The 20,765-nt window shown below is 40.1% G+C and overlaps 1 protein-coding gene across 1 annotated transcript in view; it reads right to left on the reverse strand.

Moving 5' to 3' along the window:
* LOC131463410 (uncharacterized) overlaps positions 1-20,765 on the reverse strand; it is a 332,277-nt gene that overhangs the window by 185,742 nt on the left and 125,770 nt on the right. The window contains exon 8 of the mRNA XM_058635095.1: positions 17,226-17,372. Within this exon, the coding sequence (XP_058491078.1) occupies positions 17,226-17,372 (147 nt within the window). The remainder of the gene's footprint in view (positions 1-17,225; positions 17,373-20,765) is intronic.

Here is a 20,765-nt window from a genome sequence, read left to right on the forward strand (position 1 = left end):
AGAGATGTTTCCGATGCAGCCAACACACGTGAATAGAGATTAGGTGTAGAATAGCAGGGCGTGGACGGAAGCCCAACACAGACAATTGAGACTCTATCTCAGGTAGCTGCGTAAGCCGCTCTACTGCCATTTCCCTGCTACTGCTGCTGAATCTGAGTCTCGGCGCACAGGCATTGTAACCTTATCAAATTAGCTTTGGGCCCAGTCTGTCAGCCAGTGCTGCTGGGTTGGCAGCCACGACCATGATTAGTCATATTGAATTATACATTCAGAGCCTGTACGACACCTTCCACATCAACACAATACAACACACATGCACACACACACACACACACACACACACAGGAAGCCACAGACATACTGTTTTCAGAATGACACAAACTCGTAGTGATGACAAATAAACACACACACACACACACATCAATGTAAAAATGCACACACATAAGCACACAGCCAAAAACACACACTTTTCTGTTTTTTGGAACAGGGTGATGTGGATGTGCGTAAACAGGATTAGGAAAGACGGTTCCACTGTCACACACACATCCAGATTGTAATTCTCATGCCTCTCTGACAGCTTGGCACGGCACTAAGTCACCTAATGTTTGCCATGACATGAAATCCAGACCTGGGCACAGATGAGGTTATCAGTGGGAGAAGATCTGTAGAAGGGAAACACAACTTATCCAGGGAACTGTACTCTGGTACTAATGCCTACACGCTTGGATGACTGGGGGTCGAAGGAGAATGGCACAGGGCACAAAAAAATACCCAGCATAAGTGCCGATGGCACAGCTGTTCTGGTGGCCGAAGATTCCGATCGTGCTGTCCTTACACACGTGTGAAACCTATCTAAAAGTAGCTGAAAGATTACAATCCTCTTCATTAAATTTATCTCTCGCGACATAAACTTTTAATATGCTCACCACCAGTGTGTATGGGACTTCCAGGGCAGCTTAAATGACTGCAACCTGTAATTACTGTTCCGGCGCTTGATTAGAATAATCTGATTGCAATTATTCAGTGACTTTAAAATACAAGCCTCGAGCTACAGAACAATAATTCAAGGGCAGTGATTGGGAACGTGTTTCTTTTTTGGCTATAAAATGACGTTTTAATCGACACAGAGTGAGAGAGGTTCCCTGCTAAGGAGCCGGCTCCCTCAATTAAAGACCATTTATGCAGTGAGGGGGAAGACGTTGTGCTGCGATGTGGAGTTAATCACCAGCCAGTACACTTACACAGTTCTCACGGATCAGGGAACTAACCCCTCTAACGGGTAAATAGGCAGAAAAGCAGCACTCCAGCATGGCCACAGTCACACACACACACACAGGTCTACACATTTATCCTTTTAAGGACTCTGCACTGAAGTCCACTCATCTGGACGGTCGAAACTAAGTGTAATCCCTCACCTTAACCACAATTCAAATCCGAGGCCGAAACTTAACCAGTTCGTCAGAAATGTCTCCATGAGGACTATACTGATACTGGTCCTGAGAAAGTCGGTGTTAAGGTCTTGAAGACCTAAAAAAAAAAAAAAAAAAACATACACAAACCAAGTATTAAAAACAGTCCTATCACTTTTTAGACATGTCAACACTAATGTAGCTCATCACTCCAAGGAGTTTGTCATAGATTAATTTTTAAAAAGAAATACTGTATGACATGATCCCATGGTCAAAGTCAAGGACAAACCTGGTGACTTAAATCTTTTTCTTTCTGATTTACCTGAGGAAAGGAGACTTCCATGGCTCCCTTCCAGGCTGACCCATGATTAGTGATTAACTGAGCTGATTAGTCCTTTAATACACAGAGAGATTTTTTTGACCTCCAGCAGTGTAACGTCATATTTTTGTGCACCAATAAATATGTAAGAAACTGTCGCTTCAGGAAAAAGGAAAATGACTCCTACAGGGGAAGAGTCTTTAAGGAACTCGTAAAACAGCGTAGCCTCTACCACAAAAATATGTTATACTTAATAAAAGCAAGTAATAACTTCAAAAAACTAAATCACACAAATGTGCAATATTTACCGAAACAACCAATATCTGAATTTAGAGAAATTAGATTTTTGTGGAACTGATGAGGAATCAATTAAGCATTGATGAAAAATTAATAATAATCTTATCTAATAATAGACTTTTTGCTCACTCACATGTCCAAAAACATGACCGTAGGTGTGAACGTGAGAGTGAATGGTTGTTTCGTCTCTGTGATGGACTGGTTGACCTGTCCAGGATAGTGTACGCCACCTTTCACACTATGTCAGCTGGGATTGGCTGCAGCGACCCCTGTGACCCTCATGTGGGGGACAAAGTGATAGAAAATGAATGAATGGATAAATAAATAAATATAGCATAGACATAAGTAAGAAGCTGTTTAGTGCAGTTTACCTGCAGCGGGAACTTTCTCTTAAAAATAGGGAATCTTAATTGACATGCACTGTATTTTTTTTAAAGCTTAATCGTTACCATCCTGAATGATTCTGTGTCTTAATTGACTGTGCGATATTAACAAACGCACTACCAAGGGAGCATTAATCAGAATTACTCTGCCTTAACCTCGGTAAGTGGCACAATAAGAGACGTGCCCTCTCTAATCAGCTTCATTGTGTTATATCACCTCCGCTCTAACTATATCACCGAGAGTTCAAAGACCCCACACTACATGTTATTGCCGAAACCATCTTTAATCAGCGACATTGGTCTTTGTTAGATCACGGAGGTCTGCGTTGTAATGAAAACGCCAGCTAGCTCTGATAGCAGCCTAATTGGGAGATAATGAGCCAATAACATCAATGGCTAATGACACACAGAGTCTAAGTCACACCCCCCTCAGGCCACACAGAGGCTCATTCACCACTGATGGAGTGCGGAGCTGGGAAGTCTGACAGAGCTAGACCATGCTCTGTACAAACATGCTGTCTTGATGGCTTCATTAGGGCTGATGAAAGGTGGAGCTGATGCTTCAAAACTGTTCTAGTCGACTCTGGCTGAAGGGAACACATGCAGACACTAGTTAGTCAGTTAGTTAGTTGTCGACTTGTATCCCTCCAAAGCATCATTAGTGTATTATATATTTAATTTAGCGATGCAGCAATTATTATTTCCACAATTGATTCATCTGTAGATTATTTTCTCAATAAATCCAGTAATTTTTTGCTCTGTAAAATATCAAAAAATGTTGAAAACTGTAAATTATGTTTTGCACACAAACCAAAATGATTCAGTTTTAATGAAGCCGAAAAATCTGACAACTTGTTCTAATTATTGAAAAAAGACAAACTGATTAATAGATGACCAAAATATTTGACGTTTAATTTAGTAACCGATTAATCATTGCAGCCCTAATCATCTCCAGGGGTAGAAATCACCAGACACCACAATACGATATATCACAAAATGTTCACGATACTTAAGTCACAATACGATATTATCAACATATTTAAGTCATGATACAATATTATCATGATATTTAAACCATGATACATTATTATCACAATATTTAAGTCACGATACCATATTATCACAACATTTAAGGCACAATACGATATTATCAACATATTTAAGCCATAGTAGAATATTATCACGATATACAAAAAACGATACTTGGTGTCTTTAAAGTGATTTAATATTATCATGCAAAATACCACCCCTAATAATTTCATTTTCAAAAAGTTAAATGTGTACTGCTTTTCAAAAGAAAGCAACACGGAACATTATGTGTTGTTTTGTTTTTTTTCCAAGTTGACAGCTTAAGCGTTGCATGAGTGTGTGGGCGTGGGCTCCCGTAAGTGGGTAGAAGAGGGCTGAACTTTTGTCAGGTCTCAACAATAAACTAGCTCACAGTAAACAAGCCTGATGATGTATAATCCCATTACGAGAGGAACCAAGCATGGAATAAACGACCCCACTAATCCACACTATCCTTACTCTGTAACCTGCACATAATCCTGGAGAGAGAGACATATGAAGAAACTGTTCTGTGCTCAAATGTTAGCTTTTTTATTCATTACAAAGTTGTATGCGAAATAATAAAAAGCTGGAAAATAGACTCTATATCACGGGGACCGATGGTTTAAAATTATGCCAATCCTGTTTGTTAGTTTCAGACATTTGTATTCATGAAATACTGCATTCGGACGGGATTACTTTTACATGGGTACGTGGAGTAATGTCATTTCACCACAGGACATTTGTAACATTAATGGCCAATTTGCATGGGATAAGAAATCACAGTAAAACTACTACAATTGGGAGGAGTAAATCACTCCATCTGACCCACGACTTCCCAGACACAACTAGCGCTTGATTTATGCACCGCCAGCACCTCCGGTTTTCATGTGCATACTTCGCTGCTTCTTGATATCGCAAGTGAAGACATACATCAACATAGCGCCTCCATCCATGCTTGCAAATCCACGCAAAAACTACTTGTAAACAGGAGATGACTGAATATTTACGCACATATTTACTGCTGATCTATTCGCACCGGATCAGTATCACCTGCTGGGGTAATTGTTCCGGACAATTTTACCCCAGGTAAGTCACCATAATCATCATCTGGACGGGGACTAAGATCACTGAGAAGCTCTGGTAATAATTACTTTACCCCACCTCCTCATGTAAAACTAATCCCACCTGAATAGAGTTGAAGAGACTGAAAAGTTCACTGTTGTCAGAGAAACAAGTGTTTAAAAGAAATACACTCAAGGTGTTTTTTGAGACTATTTTTATGACAATGGTACAACAGCATGACATGTTGTTGTAGTGTCATTAATTGGACATACTCTTTAATCAGATTATAAAAGCAGTTACTCACTGAGGTTGTGTTTATACAATGATGAAACCTGAAACATATTGGTTAAACACATCTGCATCCTGATAAGTAATCGAAAAATGTATAGTTTTTTTTAATGAATAATTCTGAATAAATGTATCTAAATCAAAGAAACACCATCACTGTGACTGTATATATACAGTATTTCACATCCCTTAAAACCACTGAACTTCACTCCTCGTATCTATTATTTTTAGATTCTGCTGACTGAGGGACATCGGCCATGACCTTTCAATTAAAAGAAACCTCAGCCAAAAATCACTACTCGCAAAGCCAGACGATGTAAAGCGGTCTATGAATAATCTAAAACAGCAGAGTGATGAAAAACAATTCTTTTTTCAGGAAACAACAACAGAATGTTTCTTTAAAAAGCTTATTTAGCAAAAGACATGGCGGAGATGTTAAATGAGGAAAAATGGCTTTGTCTTACAGAGTGCTCGTGTTGAACTTGCACTAATATCATAAGCTGCACTCTCTCTGCTTTACTTTCAAAACTTTGCTGAGCAAACTTTTTCTGCCAACTCCTGTACAGCTGAGGGAAATTCATCATTATCAGCCAGTGGATCAAAAATGGAGAGGGGGTGAAAATGACAGATACAGCAAAAGTAAAGAAGGGGAAGGTGGGTGGAGATGATGTGGGGAGTGAGGATACAGAGAGATTGGAAGCAGACAATGAGCAATGGTGGAGAGTGTATGTGTGTGTGTGTGTGTGAGAGAGGAACTGAGAGGTTCCTTGAAGTAGACCCTGAAAAACCGGGGACCAGCTGGACTCAGAGTACTGTGTGCTGATTCTGCCTGCCCTCCCGATCCCTATATCCCTTACCCTCCTTTCCATGAGTTCTCGCCATCCAGACACTCTTGTTCTCTCTCTCTATTTTTCTTCCTTCTCATTCTGTCCTTACATTTTAACTTTAATTGCACCCTGCACTTAACTCATGCCCTTGTACCTTCAAATGACACATCTAACATCTAACATCAACTTCAAAGAAGTGCAACTCAACTCTGCTGTTTGTAAAATTGCTGATTCTCCAACCTTTAAAGTGTAACGTGATCAGTAATCAAGCACTAAATATGCCACTTGATGTGGAGTATCAGAAGAATATTATTGACATCAATGCTGACACTAGCTATGTTTACATGGGTTACATTTCTTTATTCCAAAAATATTAATTCTGGTTAAAAGTGACCTTCATTTACATGGACGCTGAAATGAAATGATCCGATGTGCTCAGTTGGAATGAACTATTTTGAGACGCACAGTGTTGTCTAATTCTCGGGAAGTAGAAGCAAAAGCATTTGTCTGCTCGTCCCCTTGCTGTCCACTATCCGTCTTATTTTCCTCCTCATCTGGAGGAAAAAGTCTGTGACTTTAGTGTCTGTTCATTATTATTTTATGGAATGAAACAACATCAGTAACAAAACGGAAACACGTTTACGTGGATGGTAGCACCAATAGGCATATACCAAACCTCTTGATGGGGATATTTATCAATAGTCTTGTGATACTTCTCTATAATTCAATGCTGAGGATGTCTGAACAAAGAGTTGTGGTGGAGTGCGTTAGCAGTTCCCAATTATTCTGAAGCAAAGGTATAAAAAATACAGAAATATCGACATCTTTTGTCCAGACGTCTTACTGATTCTCTGATACAGACCAGTGAAGAACAAATACCCCTTTAGTGCCAGTGCTTGATAGACATCCATACATGTGAGAGAACACTAAGATTCTGGGTACTTTCTGGCTCAACTTTCATCTACATGATATTTTTGTCTTTCACAACGGTCACCGTATCAGATTATTAATCACGGTGGGACGGACTCTCGCCGTGTGACCCCAACCAATCATCGTTCATGACACTGTGCAAGTTCGTAGGCCATTGGGGAGTTGTCAATCATCACTGGGTTGCTGAAGTGCCAACATTGTTTTTTAACTTTGTGGTGGTCATCCCTTGAGAAGGCGTCAGAGAGGCAGAGGTACTGTTGCCAAAGCTCAACGAAACGTTCTTTGGTGTCACTGTTTCACCTAACAGCAGCAGCAGCAGCAGCAGCATCCGTCTTCCTCTTCGCCAGGTTTAGGTCTGTATGTTACCCCACGTCAGAGCACTTCGTTGGAAATGTCAGACTATGCAGGAAAATAGAAAAAATTCTAGACTTCTCGTCAGAGTGTCATGGATCGTTGCAGACGCCAAACCTCTGTTTTTTAGTCATGTTTCACTACACGTCTGTTCATCGTTCTTGACGCTCATTATCGGGTCGGACACTGGAAATCTGTCGGTCGCGATGGCTTGAAAATCGGCCTGAATTCATGTCGTCTGATCCCTGCATTAATCTTCCTCTCGGTTAGTCCATAAGTCTAGATCTGCTTTCTCCTCCAGGTCCAGCACAGATTTGCAGGGGGAACAGAAACAGTCAGCGGTGTGCATCCCACAACATCAGCTTACACAGTCATATTTGACCTCACCGTGGCAGCAGCTGATGTATTACAATACTCAATTTGCTATGCCTGACCACACTGGCAAGTAGCTACAGGACTTTTTATTTATTTGATACAGAAATAACACTTCTCAACGGCAAGGAATGTTGTTTTAAACCCAATACTGTTAAAAATGACGCTTGGCTTTACAACAGGAATCATCAACAGCTACAAGACTTTATAAAACAGAAGCTATTGATGACTTTACATCGTAAATGATGTATTTACAAACTTGCCTGGTTTACTCACAGTAACCAGAATGTGTATATTGACAGTAACATCAGAAAGAGTTCAGAGGAAAAACACCAGGCAACACTGCTCACCGAGTTAAAGTTTTTGTATCTTTAAAAACCAACCAAGCAACCAGCTAAACCCATAAATAAAATAAAATAAAAGCTTATTTGTCAGGAGGATATTGTTTTACTTATAATGTAATACATGCCCTGTTTCAATTTTGTGACACACACTATAAAAGACTAGATTTTTCTCTCAGTATTTTGGATTTTTTTCATTTCACCGCAGTGTATTAGAGAAGGCAAAAATAAGCCTGCGTGTTTGTATTTAGTTTGCTAAAGAAAAAGGCACAATGCTCTGAGATGAAGAAAAGGAGCAAAGAGAAGGAAAACAGGTTCTTGAATCAAAGCCAATCACTTCAAGGGCCTGAACTTGGCCACTGAATTCTCGAAAAAAAATGTTCTTATACATACAAGAAAAAGAAAAGTGATAAATAAAATAAATAGAGGTGCGAAGGTAGAGAAAGTGAGGTGAGGAGGAGATTGGAGTTGCAGCCTCCACGTGCAACTGACCTGTTTCCAAATAATCAGCGAGAAGAAAAAAGAAAAAGATTTATTCCTTGAGAACAGGAGCAGTTTTCACACTCTACCGTACAACAAAAAAAAGAAAAAGAAAAAAGAAGGAGCAGAGATGAGAGGGTTGGCTGCATTGTACTGCCCCACTTAAATCTTACTTTCAATTCACGAAAATGTGTTATTTGACTTGGCAAAGGAGTCGGTATGTCCCATGGAACAGCAGGGAGTCTTACCCGGACTTTGCCAAGATCGCTGCAGCCCTGCCGAACAGCCTTCGTCTTGGCGAGCCAGTGACCTTAGTCTTAGTGGGTGGTTCTACTCAGTGGTGAAGAAAGAAAGAGGGGGGACATGCTCAGAGAAAGGAAAGAAATCACGATTGAGCATAACCTTTAGTTGCTCAAGTCCAGACTTAGATTTTGAACTTCGCCTCGTTTTTTTATAAAAAGAAAAAATACAGACAGAATGAGATGATTCGTAACAGACTTGAGAGGTAAGAGTGAAACAGTGTCTAACACTCTGAGGCCCAAGCTACGGTTGTTAACACTGGCCCGGCCTGCCCAGACCCACGGATCCGTCAGTATAATGTGACAACCAGAGGTGGAAAATATTTGTTTTGCCTTGTGAACGCTGGAAAGTGACGACCATGAGAACAACTTAGTAGTATATACTGGTGCTGTGAAATTAAAATAATGCACTTATTAGAGTGGTGGAAAAATCCAATAAAACTTCTCAGTGATTGGCCTATGACAGAAATCCTATTATTTCACTTTTCTGAGACACTAAATCAGCGCTTGTTATGGGGACTTGTCAAGCCAAATGTCTTTCTAAACTCATAAGCTATATATTCAACACAAGCAATTAAAGTGGAATACAGCTGATCCCGCATTTGGCTTAAAGAAACCCAAACAATAAACCGCTTCGGTGAAATAAAACGTGGCTTTACATTTTGTAACACGCGCGCCAATTTCATTGAAAACAAAATCTATTACTTTCCATTTTGTAAAGTGCAGTTTACAAAATTATTGTGCTCTCCTTTATAGCGAAAATTTCATTATAGTCCCCCCCGCCCCCATTAAATAAAAAAAAAACTAATAATGTGATCATGTTCCATTTCGTTTACAGCACAGGGCTGTGTGAAGTCAGCACACAGTCACTACATGAAAACACTTACTATAAGCACTGCAATTAAAAGTGACCTTCTCCGTTAATGGCTCTATTTGTGCACACAATTTGCCAAGGATTCATGCTCACTGTGGTTGAGAGGTCCAGACTCAGAGGAGGACAACTCTAAAAAGGAGCCATCTATGACTGCCAACATTATAAACCTATAGGGAGGAGCCCCAGACACCCGGCTGAAAAAAAACCAAGTCTTTCCATCTTGAACTCGTAGGATTTTGAAAGCTAATGCACCCCACACCATCCTTCCTGTGGCCCACATTGGGGAGAATAAAAAGAGAAGAGAAGCCCTGAGACAAAGAGAGATGTTGTGAGGAGGACAGGAAGAGGGGATGAGGAATTATGCCAGGGCCTGAAGATTCATTTTGAGGTTGGATTTAGAGAAATGGTGTCTGGCAAAATGTGCAGGGTCAAGCCCTGCAGGCCTGGAGCTCAAGCAGCCATCTTGGCAGTGACTCCGTCAGCGCAGTGAGACGGGAGGAGGGATTGCTTTACAAGATACATCAGTCTACTGGGACCCACCATTTCCTCTTTCCCAGTGTTGCACTAATGCAGCTTCTATTTTTCTTTCGTGCACTTTATCTTTGATCAGAAATATACTGCTTTGTCGACAAGCAGTGTAAACATCCACATAATTCGGAGCAGAAATCATTACTTCCTGTAGTTATATTTATACTATTAGGATGATGATACTCAGAAGGGAGCAGATAATCAAGGAACTCCCCCCTTCACCCCCCCTGAAGGGCAGAGAGCTCTTCTCCCCTTTGCTTCTTGTGAATACTTTTTTGGTATATATAAAGGATCAACCTTGGATCGGAGTCACTTTCAATAAACATAGGAATTCAAATAACCATTGTGACATATTTCGCTTTCTCCCTGACTTTCTTTCTCTCTCTCTCTCACAGTGCACTTCCCCTCTACAGGGGCCTCCTGCATGGGAAACATAGACGTGCCATAAAAGGCATACAGTGTTGATCCAGCCGATAAGCTGACCAGTTGGGTTCATTTATCAAGGAAAACCTTTTGCTCAAATGCGATCCCCGTGTATGATGGAAAGCCCGCTGACAACCCAAGCTCATCCACATCGCTGTGGTTCTTGGCATGGTCTTGTTGCAGAAACCCTAGCAGTGTTATTACAGATCTTTAGTGGCCTACAACAGGACATTAGTTAAACCAAACATGTACAACTGAGTAAGAGAGAGGGGGACGAGTCTGAGTGATGTATACCAGATAAACCCAGGAATGACCTTATCTAGCTTCACACTGCAGTTTACATATGAAGAAGAAAAGCAGTGGCTGCTCAGAGACACACAGAGACAGTAAATAAAGCTCATCTGGAACGGGTTTCTGTCTGTCTCCCGTACAAGCTGAAACCCAATATTCATATCAGATCTGAATGCAGCGCAGCGATAATAGCTGAATATTCATTTTGGTGCAAGCGGAAGACAAACATTCCCGTCCTTAATGACATCTCCTGGGAGGAAGTTCATTTCGCTCGGTTGTTGCGCAACAAAACCCTGTCACTTTGAGAGGTCAGAGGGGGTTCACACTGCTAACATTAACGCAAAACCCAGTGGCAAGTGGGTTCGTGACACTTCCTGCACGCAACAACAACTTTAAAGGACCGGGGGAACAAGGAACATCGGTTCTCCAGGTAGACATGATAGCACTGGCCTAGTTTGTGCAACAGCGACAAACAACATCATCACAACACACGAAGACTTGGAAAAAATGTAAATTTGCATTTTACATATTCAATTTCAATTAATTAAATCTCATTCAATCACTTTGAGAGTTTTACCTCAGATGTGGTTCCTCTATTGAACACGTGTTTGTTGTTTTGGTTTTCTTTTCTCCATGAAGACATTTAAAAGCACAAATAGGCTCTTTTCTTTCAACTTTCCCTCAGGAATAAAATTACATTTTTAATCAAATGTGAGATTTGTGTATTAGCCTCAGACCTTTTTAATGGCATATTTGTCACTTGTTAATTGAGCTTTGCATGGGTTTATTGTTTGGATACACAGTCTGATAAATGAAACATTCTATTGTTCTCCTTTCATCAGTTTATTCACATGACAAATCTCAAAATCAGGTGCAAAGTCACCTACGGACAGATGTATTCCCAATAAGATAATTTACTCTCTCATCATCAAATTAGATGAAGATGTAGTGAGAGATAAGGTGACTCTAAGTATTATTTGTTTAATTTTATACGCACTCAGCTTCACTCCGATCACATCTACGGGTATATACAGTAGAACTGTTTTTCTTAAGTACCACCAGAGGAAGCTCACATACCACTGGTGGTACCCGTACCACAGTTTGAGAACCATGGGTCTAATTCTTTTTTCTTATTTTATCAGGGTTTTTTTTACATGACAAATAGTAGGTTTCACAAAATGACATCACTTCCTTTGTGAAAGGGAACATGATTTCAAATCAATCCACCTGGGGCAATTACAGAAATAGTAATTGTGTACGTGTGTGTGTGTGTGTGTTTCCTGCATATGTGTCTGTCCGTGTCACTGGATTTTGTGGAAAACTAGTGGTGTCAAAAAAAACGGAACTCATCTTTATGGAATAATATGATAAAAAAAAAAGAGAAATAAATTTTAATAATACTGTTTCGAGTCTGTATCTCTGGGTTAAAAAAAAAAAAAAAAAAAAAAACTGCAGCTGTAGTTACACACTCTTGTGTGCACTGATTGATGGTTGCTGTCCATACAGGCCTACATTTGAGTGGATTGGAGTCACAGCACATGAGCAAACACAAGTCGGAAAGAAGACTGAGAAACTCTCCACTACAAAGAATAGACTCTCTGCACAACACACACACACTGCAGAGAAGCACACTCACACACACACCACACCCACAGATCCACTTCCCCACCTCCAGCGCTTGAAGATCTACCTGCCAGCTGCTGCCAGTCGCGGGGAAAGATGGGCTTTGTTGGTTTTGTGAAACCCACCGACAAGACCCCCCTGGAGACTGCGGGTCTCCAGCAACACAAGCCTCAGCCTTATCCACTCCGCCGCACAGGCAATCTGTTTTCTATATTACCAGTCTGTATCACTGTACTATGCACTATAGAACAGCAATTGAGCAGGAAATTAAGTTAGGGGATCGGTATTTGGCGGAGGAGAACGAGCTGGTGTGGTCTTCCCTCTCCACATACAAGGATCATTAAATATCACACGAGTTTCTTGATAAATTTCCTCTTCTCCTCCTCTCTGCTGTTCACATAAACTCACTCCCCCTCTTCCTAACCCACTACCCCTTCTTCTCGGTCTTTCTGTCTCTTTTCCTTCTTCCTCAATTTCCCTCTCATCATTTGCCCGTTCCTCTCTCTTGTCTTGCAGTATTTGTAGTGTGCATGAAACAAAACATCCTAATGGATGTTTGAACAGCTTGAGATGTGTCGGCCTGGGAACTACCTCCCTGTGACAGGGAGCTCTGGCAGGGAATTGAGACCATTACACGGGGAAAATAGGGGACATATTTCTTTCTTTTCCTCTTTGTTTATTTTTTTTTCTCCTCTCGCCGTGTCCTTCTGTATACTCCTCCCTCACTCCTCTGTCTATTTTCACTCTATTCTTTCTCTGTACATACAAACAGAGGATAGTTTTTTTTGATTAACAAAATAAGAGGAACTTTTCCACCGTCCTCTTCTACCTTTACCCTTTACTTTTGCTTTTCTCCTATATATATATATGTATATATATATATATATATATATATATATATATATATATATATATATATATATACATACATATATATATGTTTTTTTTCCTACAGTTTTCAGTGAGTTAGTGTAAAAAGTTAGAATGTAACTGGAAGGAAAAAAGAGACCGAGAGTGAGCAAGGTCTGTGCCGTCACTATCCAAGAAACTTTCACTCAAGCAGTAGTTCTCACACAAAGATTTCTTCCAACTCCTTTGTGAATTATCAGTATTATTTTCTAGTACAAAAAGGACTTTTGTTACTTTTATTAACTTCTTAATCATGATCCTCATTATCAAACTAATAATTAACTTATATTTCAAATTACATTTAGGTTAATTTTGGGTATTGGAGCGACCCAGATCTCGTCTTATTAATGACATGTATTTTCATAGAGGACATTGATTCCATTCCCTCCACTTCTTCTTCTTCTTCCTTTTACTTTTGGGAAAAATCTTAATTCAGCACGACTCGAGTGGACCACAGACCAATTAGTTGGATGTATTCATTTGACAGCTCAATTTTTTTAATGTTTTCACCAAACTACTAAAAACAAATGTGATTTAAAATTCAGATTTTTTACGATATTGAGTGCTTCATTTTTTTGTCCACCAACCAAAACAATTCAGTTTTAACGATTAATCGATTATAAAAATAGCTGATGATTCATTTAGTCATCGATTAATCAAATTATCGCGTGCAGCCGTTACATTTTTGTGCATAAACCCAGAGCAAAATACACATGGCTTCCCTGTATTCATCCAAAAAAAGAGAACAGCACAAACTCACTAAGAGCGATTTCTTACTGCCCGGGGTCAATCAATAGTGGTAGCAGCTAAATTAAGAAGTGATACAAGAAGCATTGCTTTTGGCTCCTGGTTGTACCGTGCACGATGGATATATACTAATACACAGTCAGACAGATAATCAAATATGTGTGAACAAATGAATGAAGAGAGCAAATACATATACATTGTTGTGCAGATAGATTTATGACCATCACTGGCCACATGGAACACACGCAGCACTACAGGACCGCGCAGTGGTCAGCAGGTAAGTGGGAGGCAGTCAGAGAGATAAGGCACCAAACGGGTCTAAATCCCTCCTGAAGCGGTCGTGATGGACAGACAGGCCACCGTTAACAATGCGGTGGCTTGTGAGAGCAGCAGCTGATGGAAAGATACTCTGGCATTTGCCGTGTTAAGACGTGGCCCTTAAAGATTTCACACTTCCAATTTCTTTGAATTATCTGCCATCTCCAGGCTGTCACTCAGCGCTGACAATCTCAGATTCTTGCTCAGTGCGGCAGCAGCAGCATGTGTTATTGACAAAGCAATCCGCCGCGATGCAGCGACGCCTGATAAAACATTAGTCAAACAACACACAACGTACGACTGTAGGCGCAGTTCGCAGGTTGGAGGAACGCTGCCTCTCTCTCTCTCCATTTCTCTCTTACTTTCTATTACTGTAGGTTTTAATGCAACGTACAGCGTAAAATATGTGATTGTAGATTCACAGAAAACCACAGACGACGAGATGCAGCACTTCACAGCCAATTAATGTGTATATTTACAGTACATTACTCTACTTTCACAGTAGTCTTCTGTATCTTTTCAAAGTATTACTTTACGTACTTTACCAAAGATTACCACTGTTATTTTGCAGTATTTCCCAGTACAAATACAGAAAACAACGGTATTTTAACGTAACTTTCCGATGAAGCCTCTGAAATGACAATTAGATATTTTACGGTGAAATTTACAATGAGAAAATATTTACCAATGAGCGTCTAGTCTGGTCGAGAGAGGAAAAAAAGTGAAGAAAAACAACGTGTTTGTTTCAATGTGGAATGGTAATAAAAAATGCAAAATAAATCTGGTCATTTCTAAGTGAATAAAAACAGATAACTGTAATTAAAACAGTAAAAAAAAGCATTTAATATGATAATTATAACCAAATGTCTATTCCACACGTGCACATATCGTCCACTGTTAGCTTGAGATCTTGCATATGCTTGTATCTTTGTGAAATACCATGATTCGGTGCAACTTTTCAAACTTTGAGGATCTCCTCTAAGTATACAAAGATTTGCTTAACCTGCAGTACACAGAACATTTGTTCATAATGTCCACCTAAAGCTGTGGTGACAGCTACAGAGCAACACTAAACAGACTGCTTATCAGATCTTTACCGCACTCATTCGCTGAGTGCTACAGACAGGCCATGATAGAAATATCACAACACCCCATTACCCTCAGTATTCGCTACATAGTACACAGCCTGTGCTCTCCATGAATTATTAAAAGCAGACAGATTAAGCTGCAAGGCTGAAAGTCTACAGGCACGCTACAGATGTTGCTGAGCCAAAACAGTAACATCAGAAGGGTGTTTTCGTTCTTTTTCTTTTGCTGATAGAAAGGGCATTTTTTAAGTCTGAGGCAGATTAGAGAGAGCGAGGGTGGCTCTTTGGATAAGTGTATGGGTTAAAAAAAGGGGGAAAAAAGAAAAAGGGAAATGGTGGGTGGGGTTTTTGGACGTGTGTGCACATGCATGCGTGTGTGTGTGCATGTCTGTCTGATGGGCTGGAGGTTGAAGGGCACAGTGTCAGGGCTTGTCTGACATGTGGCCTGGTGATTTGGCCGGATGGTTGGTTTGCTGTCGAGATGGCTGGTTGGGTGCAGTCAAGCTCAAGGCTGGCAAACCTCTCTCTCTCTCTCTCTCTCTCTCTCTCTCTCCCTCTCCCTGGAGTGACGGGCTGAGACATTAAGACAGGCGTTTTAATTAACTGTGCCACTCTTCCACCTGCTGCCCTCAATATGCTCCGGCCCAGGCAAGCTGTCTCTCATACCACTGACTCTTGTGCACCCTTTTTGCTTTGTCTTCCCTCTTACTCTATAATGTTTGATACTCTCTCTCTATCCCTGTACTTTTCAACGTATACCCTCTGTAACCTCTCTGTCCTACATCTATTGACGTCCCGCTGCAGTTTGACTCTAATAGATGAAAACTCAAAACCAGTAGATGAAATAATTCTATGACAGAATTAGCCAATTTCTTTTTTTTGAACTTGGGAGAGAATTAATTTCTACATGTGTCCTGTTCCACTGACCCTCTAACTATACCCGCAATAATACCACACACACTCTCTGTCTCTCTCACACACACACACACCCATTTCAAATCTAACTGGTAATTCAGTTCTGCTCGACACTCATCAGGCTATTCATTAAGGCCTGATTGGAGATGGATATTTCTGTTCCCTCATGACAGAATGGAGCTAGGGATCAAACTGGGGACATAACAGGATTTAGAAGACCAACTGCAACACACGGCGGCTCTCAGAGTCTGAGTGTGTGTACACATTTGCACATGTGGGTGTGAATACATGCTACAAATGTTTGCATTAATATGTGTAAATGTATGCTTGGCCGTTTAAGGATCTCATTCCGAGGAGGTGACTTCTGTAGTTTAATCATTTAGATCATAAATTGAGAATTAATTCAAACAGAAAGGAGCAACAAATGATCCACTTTCAGCACTTAACTTAAATTGTATTACACTTTTAATGGGGTTAATAATAGACGCATTAGCAACACAGGAAAACGACTCTACAAAGTGTTGTATTAAAAGGATTAATGTCCTCCCTTCAGAAATAAAGCCAGGTCTCGGAGATACAGTTAAAACTAACAAATGACTCGGCTCTGGCTCCATGATGGGGCCTCAGTCGCAGGCACACTACAGTAAGAAGACAGCAACTGGGGCCAATATATCAGCCAAGCAGAAAGGGAGCATTCATCTGCCGTGTAAGGAGAGGTGACTTTGAAGTTCTCCGCAGCGAGGTGAAAGAGCAGCCGTGGCCTCAACCTCTGTGTTTATGTAGCCCCACTAGCCCTGGGAGAGCTCTTAATGAATGATGTGGATGGATGGACACCACAGCTAAAAGCACACACTCACACATCTGTGTGAGGGCCAAGACACACATCAAGGATTTAAGCACATATTTCATGTGCAGGTCGCGGACGTGTCAGCTCGTACGATACACGATACGTGGAAACATGTACACGTATGTGTGCATGTCGGGAACGGAAGATGCATAAAACAGCGGGTAAAAAGACACGGCTGGATTTAAGTAAGTGTAATAAATGCGTGTTTTTTATCGCCTTGCGCTGATATGTTTCAAACATGTGCGGGGACTAACCTGTCAGAAGCATGCTATGCCAACATCCTCCAGCAATCTCTCGTACTGGCGAGCTCGGGGGCAGCGGCACCTCCTCTGGTGACAGGATGTTTTTCTTCGCGTTCCCACACGCGCGTCCACAGCCCCACTGAAACAGCTTGCCCTCACCTGCAAGTCATTAATAAGTAAATGAATGCACTTTACAAGTGAAGCCAAAATAAGTAATCATGTGCTTACAGATTCATTTCTGCAAAAGGTAAAATATCATATCATACAAACTGTAGTGCTACTGCAATAGCTTGACTTAAAGGTACAGTGTGTAAAATTTAGCAACATTTAATGGTGCAGTTGCAGGTGAACGTCCGACGAATCACCAGCCCCTTCCACGTGTGTTGGTGGACATATGTTGCTTTTAGTTAGCACCAAAACTCAAAAGATATTCGGTTTACGGCTGCACATTTTCATAACTTATTCTGGTTTCTTTGCTCCCAAAAAATCAAAGAAATCGTTAAAACTGAATAATTTGGGTTTGTGGACAAAACAAGACATTTGAGAACATCATCATTTCTGGATTTGAGAAACAGATTCAACATTGTATGACATGATATGACATTTTATGGACCAAACGATCACTCTGTCAAAATAATAATCTTAAAGATATTAACCATTTCTACCATACCCTAATGACTACTTATTATCAAATAACCAGCTGATTATTTTCTTGTGTAATCGAACAGTTGTTTAAGCCATAAAATGTAGAAAATTAAAAGGCTCTGTTTAGTCAACAAATGCTTATATATCCTATTCACATTTAAGAATCTGAAATCAAAGAATTGCCTTTTAAAAAAAATGTACAACACACGCACTTGAACCACTTAATCGATTATCAAACTAGTTCTTCATTAATCTAGCGGTCTTTTAATGATTTAATAATAGATTAATCATTGCAGCCTTTGCAATTTGATAACTGCCCTTGGATTAATTATTCATTCTTAGATTAAATGCAGCATATGCAAGACTATTGATATTTTAAGTTCAAAACAAATGGGTATGGTCATGTCATATGGCATTTATATGATAATACTAAGAGAAGATGACGTTGGAGCCAGTGCAGTTCCTTTATTGATTGCAAAGTACTGGTTCTACCCCATGCAGATTCCTCTTGCATCTCTCACCAGCAAACCTCATGTTGTCCTTGTTGTGCTGCTGCTGCAGCTGCAGATGCTGCTGCAATTGGCCTCCGGTGATAAATTATGGATGCAACGCAAAAGCTGTAAAATTTGTTGTATCTTCTATTATCTTCATGTTAAAGGCCACAAAAGCTCTTCAGTGAAGTCAGCCATTAAGAAATGACAGGTATTGCTATCAGGCTTCTTTATAGCCTATTACCTGCAATGACAGCATCTGCTGCTGCACCACTGTACGGCCTATCACATTATTTGCAGCTAAAGTCAGCTACTGTGTCATTTCGCCTCATTTTCTTGACAGTGCTATCATAAATCCATTGGGCTGCAGGGGAAACTGTCGACTACCTAGATTATCTTCATAGCCTGAATGAATTCTGAAATGTATGTAACAGGCAATGACTGTTATGGATCAGAAGACAGGGCCATATTCTCACTAACTCTCTCTATCTCCTTCCATCTCTCCCTCTCGCTCAGGTGATATGCTGATCGAGGGCTCGAGGGCTACGATATTCACATAAAACTGAGTAAAATGGCTGAACTTTGAAGCGCACAGAGACAGGTCGTGACTGAAGCTGGGCCGTCGTCCGCATTTGTTAAATAATGTTGAATTGCTGAATTGTGTATTTTTAAAAAATAAAAAGTTCGAAAAATATAATTAGCCCTCTTATTTAAACACTGAGAAACGAGACGTTCAGTAGGGCCCCCCGGGGGCTTTCTTTCTGTTCTGCAGAGTGAGAAATTTGGAGGCACTCTAAGGACTGCCAGTAAAAATTCTATTTATTAACAGTCTGGACAAAAAAAGAATCAGATTTTTCTGTTTTTTGGATGCCAGAGATGGGGGCTGCTCTGAGGTTGTGAGGTTATTAGAATGCTCTTTGTGCATATTAAATTTAGAAAATCACTCAGCATCAACCACATTAAAACCCATTTTCTTTGGTCAACCTTGAAATTTATTAAGCTATTTATGACCAACACCTCTGTGACCATTACTGTGTAAGTAAGTCTCATCAAGGTCAGTTAGCGGCTATACATGATCATGTTCCTGTTGTCTGAGAAGCAAATACTCAACGGTATCAAAGAAGAAAAAAAAAGCAATATCTCAGGAGCTGCCTTGTTTTTGATTTTATGGAAGCACAGGACACAGTTTTTATCCATATACACTGTGAGAAAAGGAACACAAACCTACAACTGCTGTTTATTTTTGCATATAAATGTTTGTAATTATTCACTTTATTCTTTTGGTGTGTGTGTGTGGACAGGGGTTTGGATTGGGGGGCCCTGGTTTGTCTTGGACACAAGCAAAAACAAAGGTTGTGAACCACTGCTCCAAAACACATTTGTAGGTTGTTTTAAAATGTGATTCGAGTCAGTGAAAACACTCTCACACTGATCTCCAATCGCATTCTGGATCACCGCTAACTTCGACGCACCACTGCAAAGTCAAAACCGTCGACAAAAGTGCCCCGAAAAGCACCCACTCAGCAAAGCTCGCTGTGACTAAAGCACGGAACACTGCAATAAATAGCAGCTGCACCATTACTTGAGGGGGAGATTGTTTTTACACTCAGATGATGCATCACTTGCGATTAACAGTGTGGACACTCTGCCAGAAACAACCTCATTTCAGATAAAATCCTATTTTTTCTGCAGTCTGAACACAGCCTGACAGTAAGTTCCAGTTCTAGTTATTATAGAGTTGTACATGGCGTGGTTGTTGACAAGTGGGCACAGTAATCCATACGCTGTGGCCCGGCCATGTGGTTGAGTCCTTCTGAAGAGAAAATGTTCACTTCATATCAGTAACTTTACAATGTCTGTTACACAGTCTCTTAACATTTTTGACAGCTATAGGATAGGATAATTATTCTGTTGAACTGTGAGATTCATACGATTTTTTTCTTTTTAACAGAAACCTGATTAGTTGATTTAAAAAAAACAAAAAAAACCTTCTTGGCATGAAACAGATCGCATCAGCGATAGTAACCACGCCTGGGGAGTGAAATGGGATTAAGTAAGGAGATATGTTTCAGCGGAGCTTATTTTTAAATTAAATCATACAGACCTGTTCTGTGGAAGCAAATCTGAGACGATTATGAAACCTCATAACCTCTTAAATACACTGATATTGACTAAATACAATACATTTATTTCAAGTGAGAGGATGCATTGTAATTCATATATGTTATGTAGTTGACAAGCGATTTTCTATTTTGTTGATTTTAATGTGTATTTAATATTAACGACAAAATGTAAATATAAAAAGGAAATAAATGTATAAATGTGCAACAAACAATTATTTTCATATTCGATTAATCAAGTAATCTTTTGGTTCTCAAAATGTCACTCAGTGTTTGTCAAACCTGGAAATGATGAT

The sequence above is a fragment of the Solea solea genome, chromosome 8, assembly GCF_958295425.1.
Source record: "Solea solea chromosome 8, fSolSol10.1, whole genome shotgun sequence".
Taxonomy (NCBI): Eukaryota; Metazoa; Chordata; class Actinopteri; order Pleuronectiformes; family Soleidae; genus Solea; species Solea solea.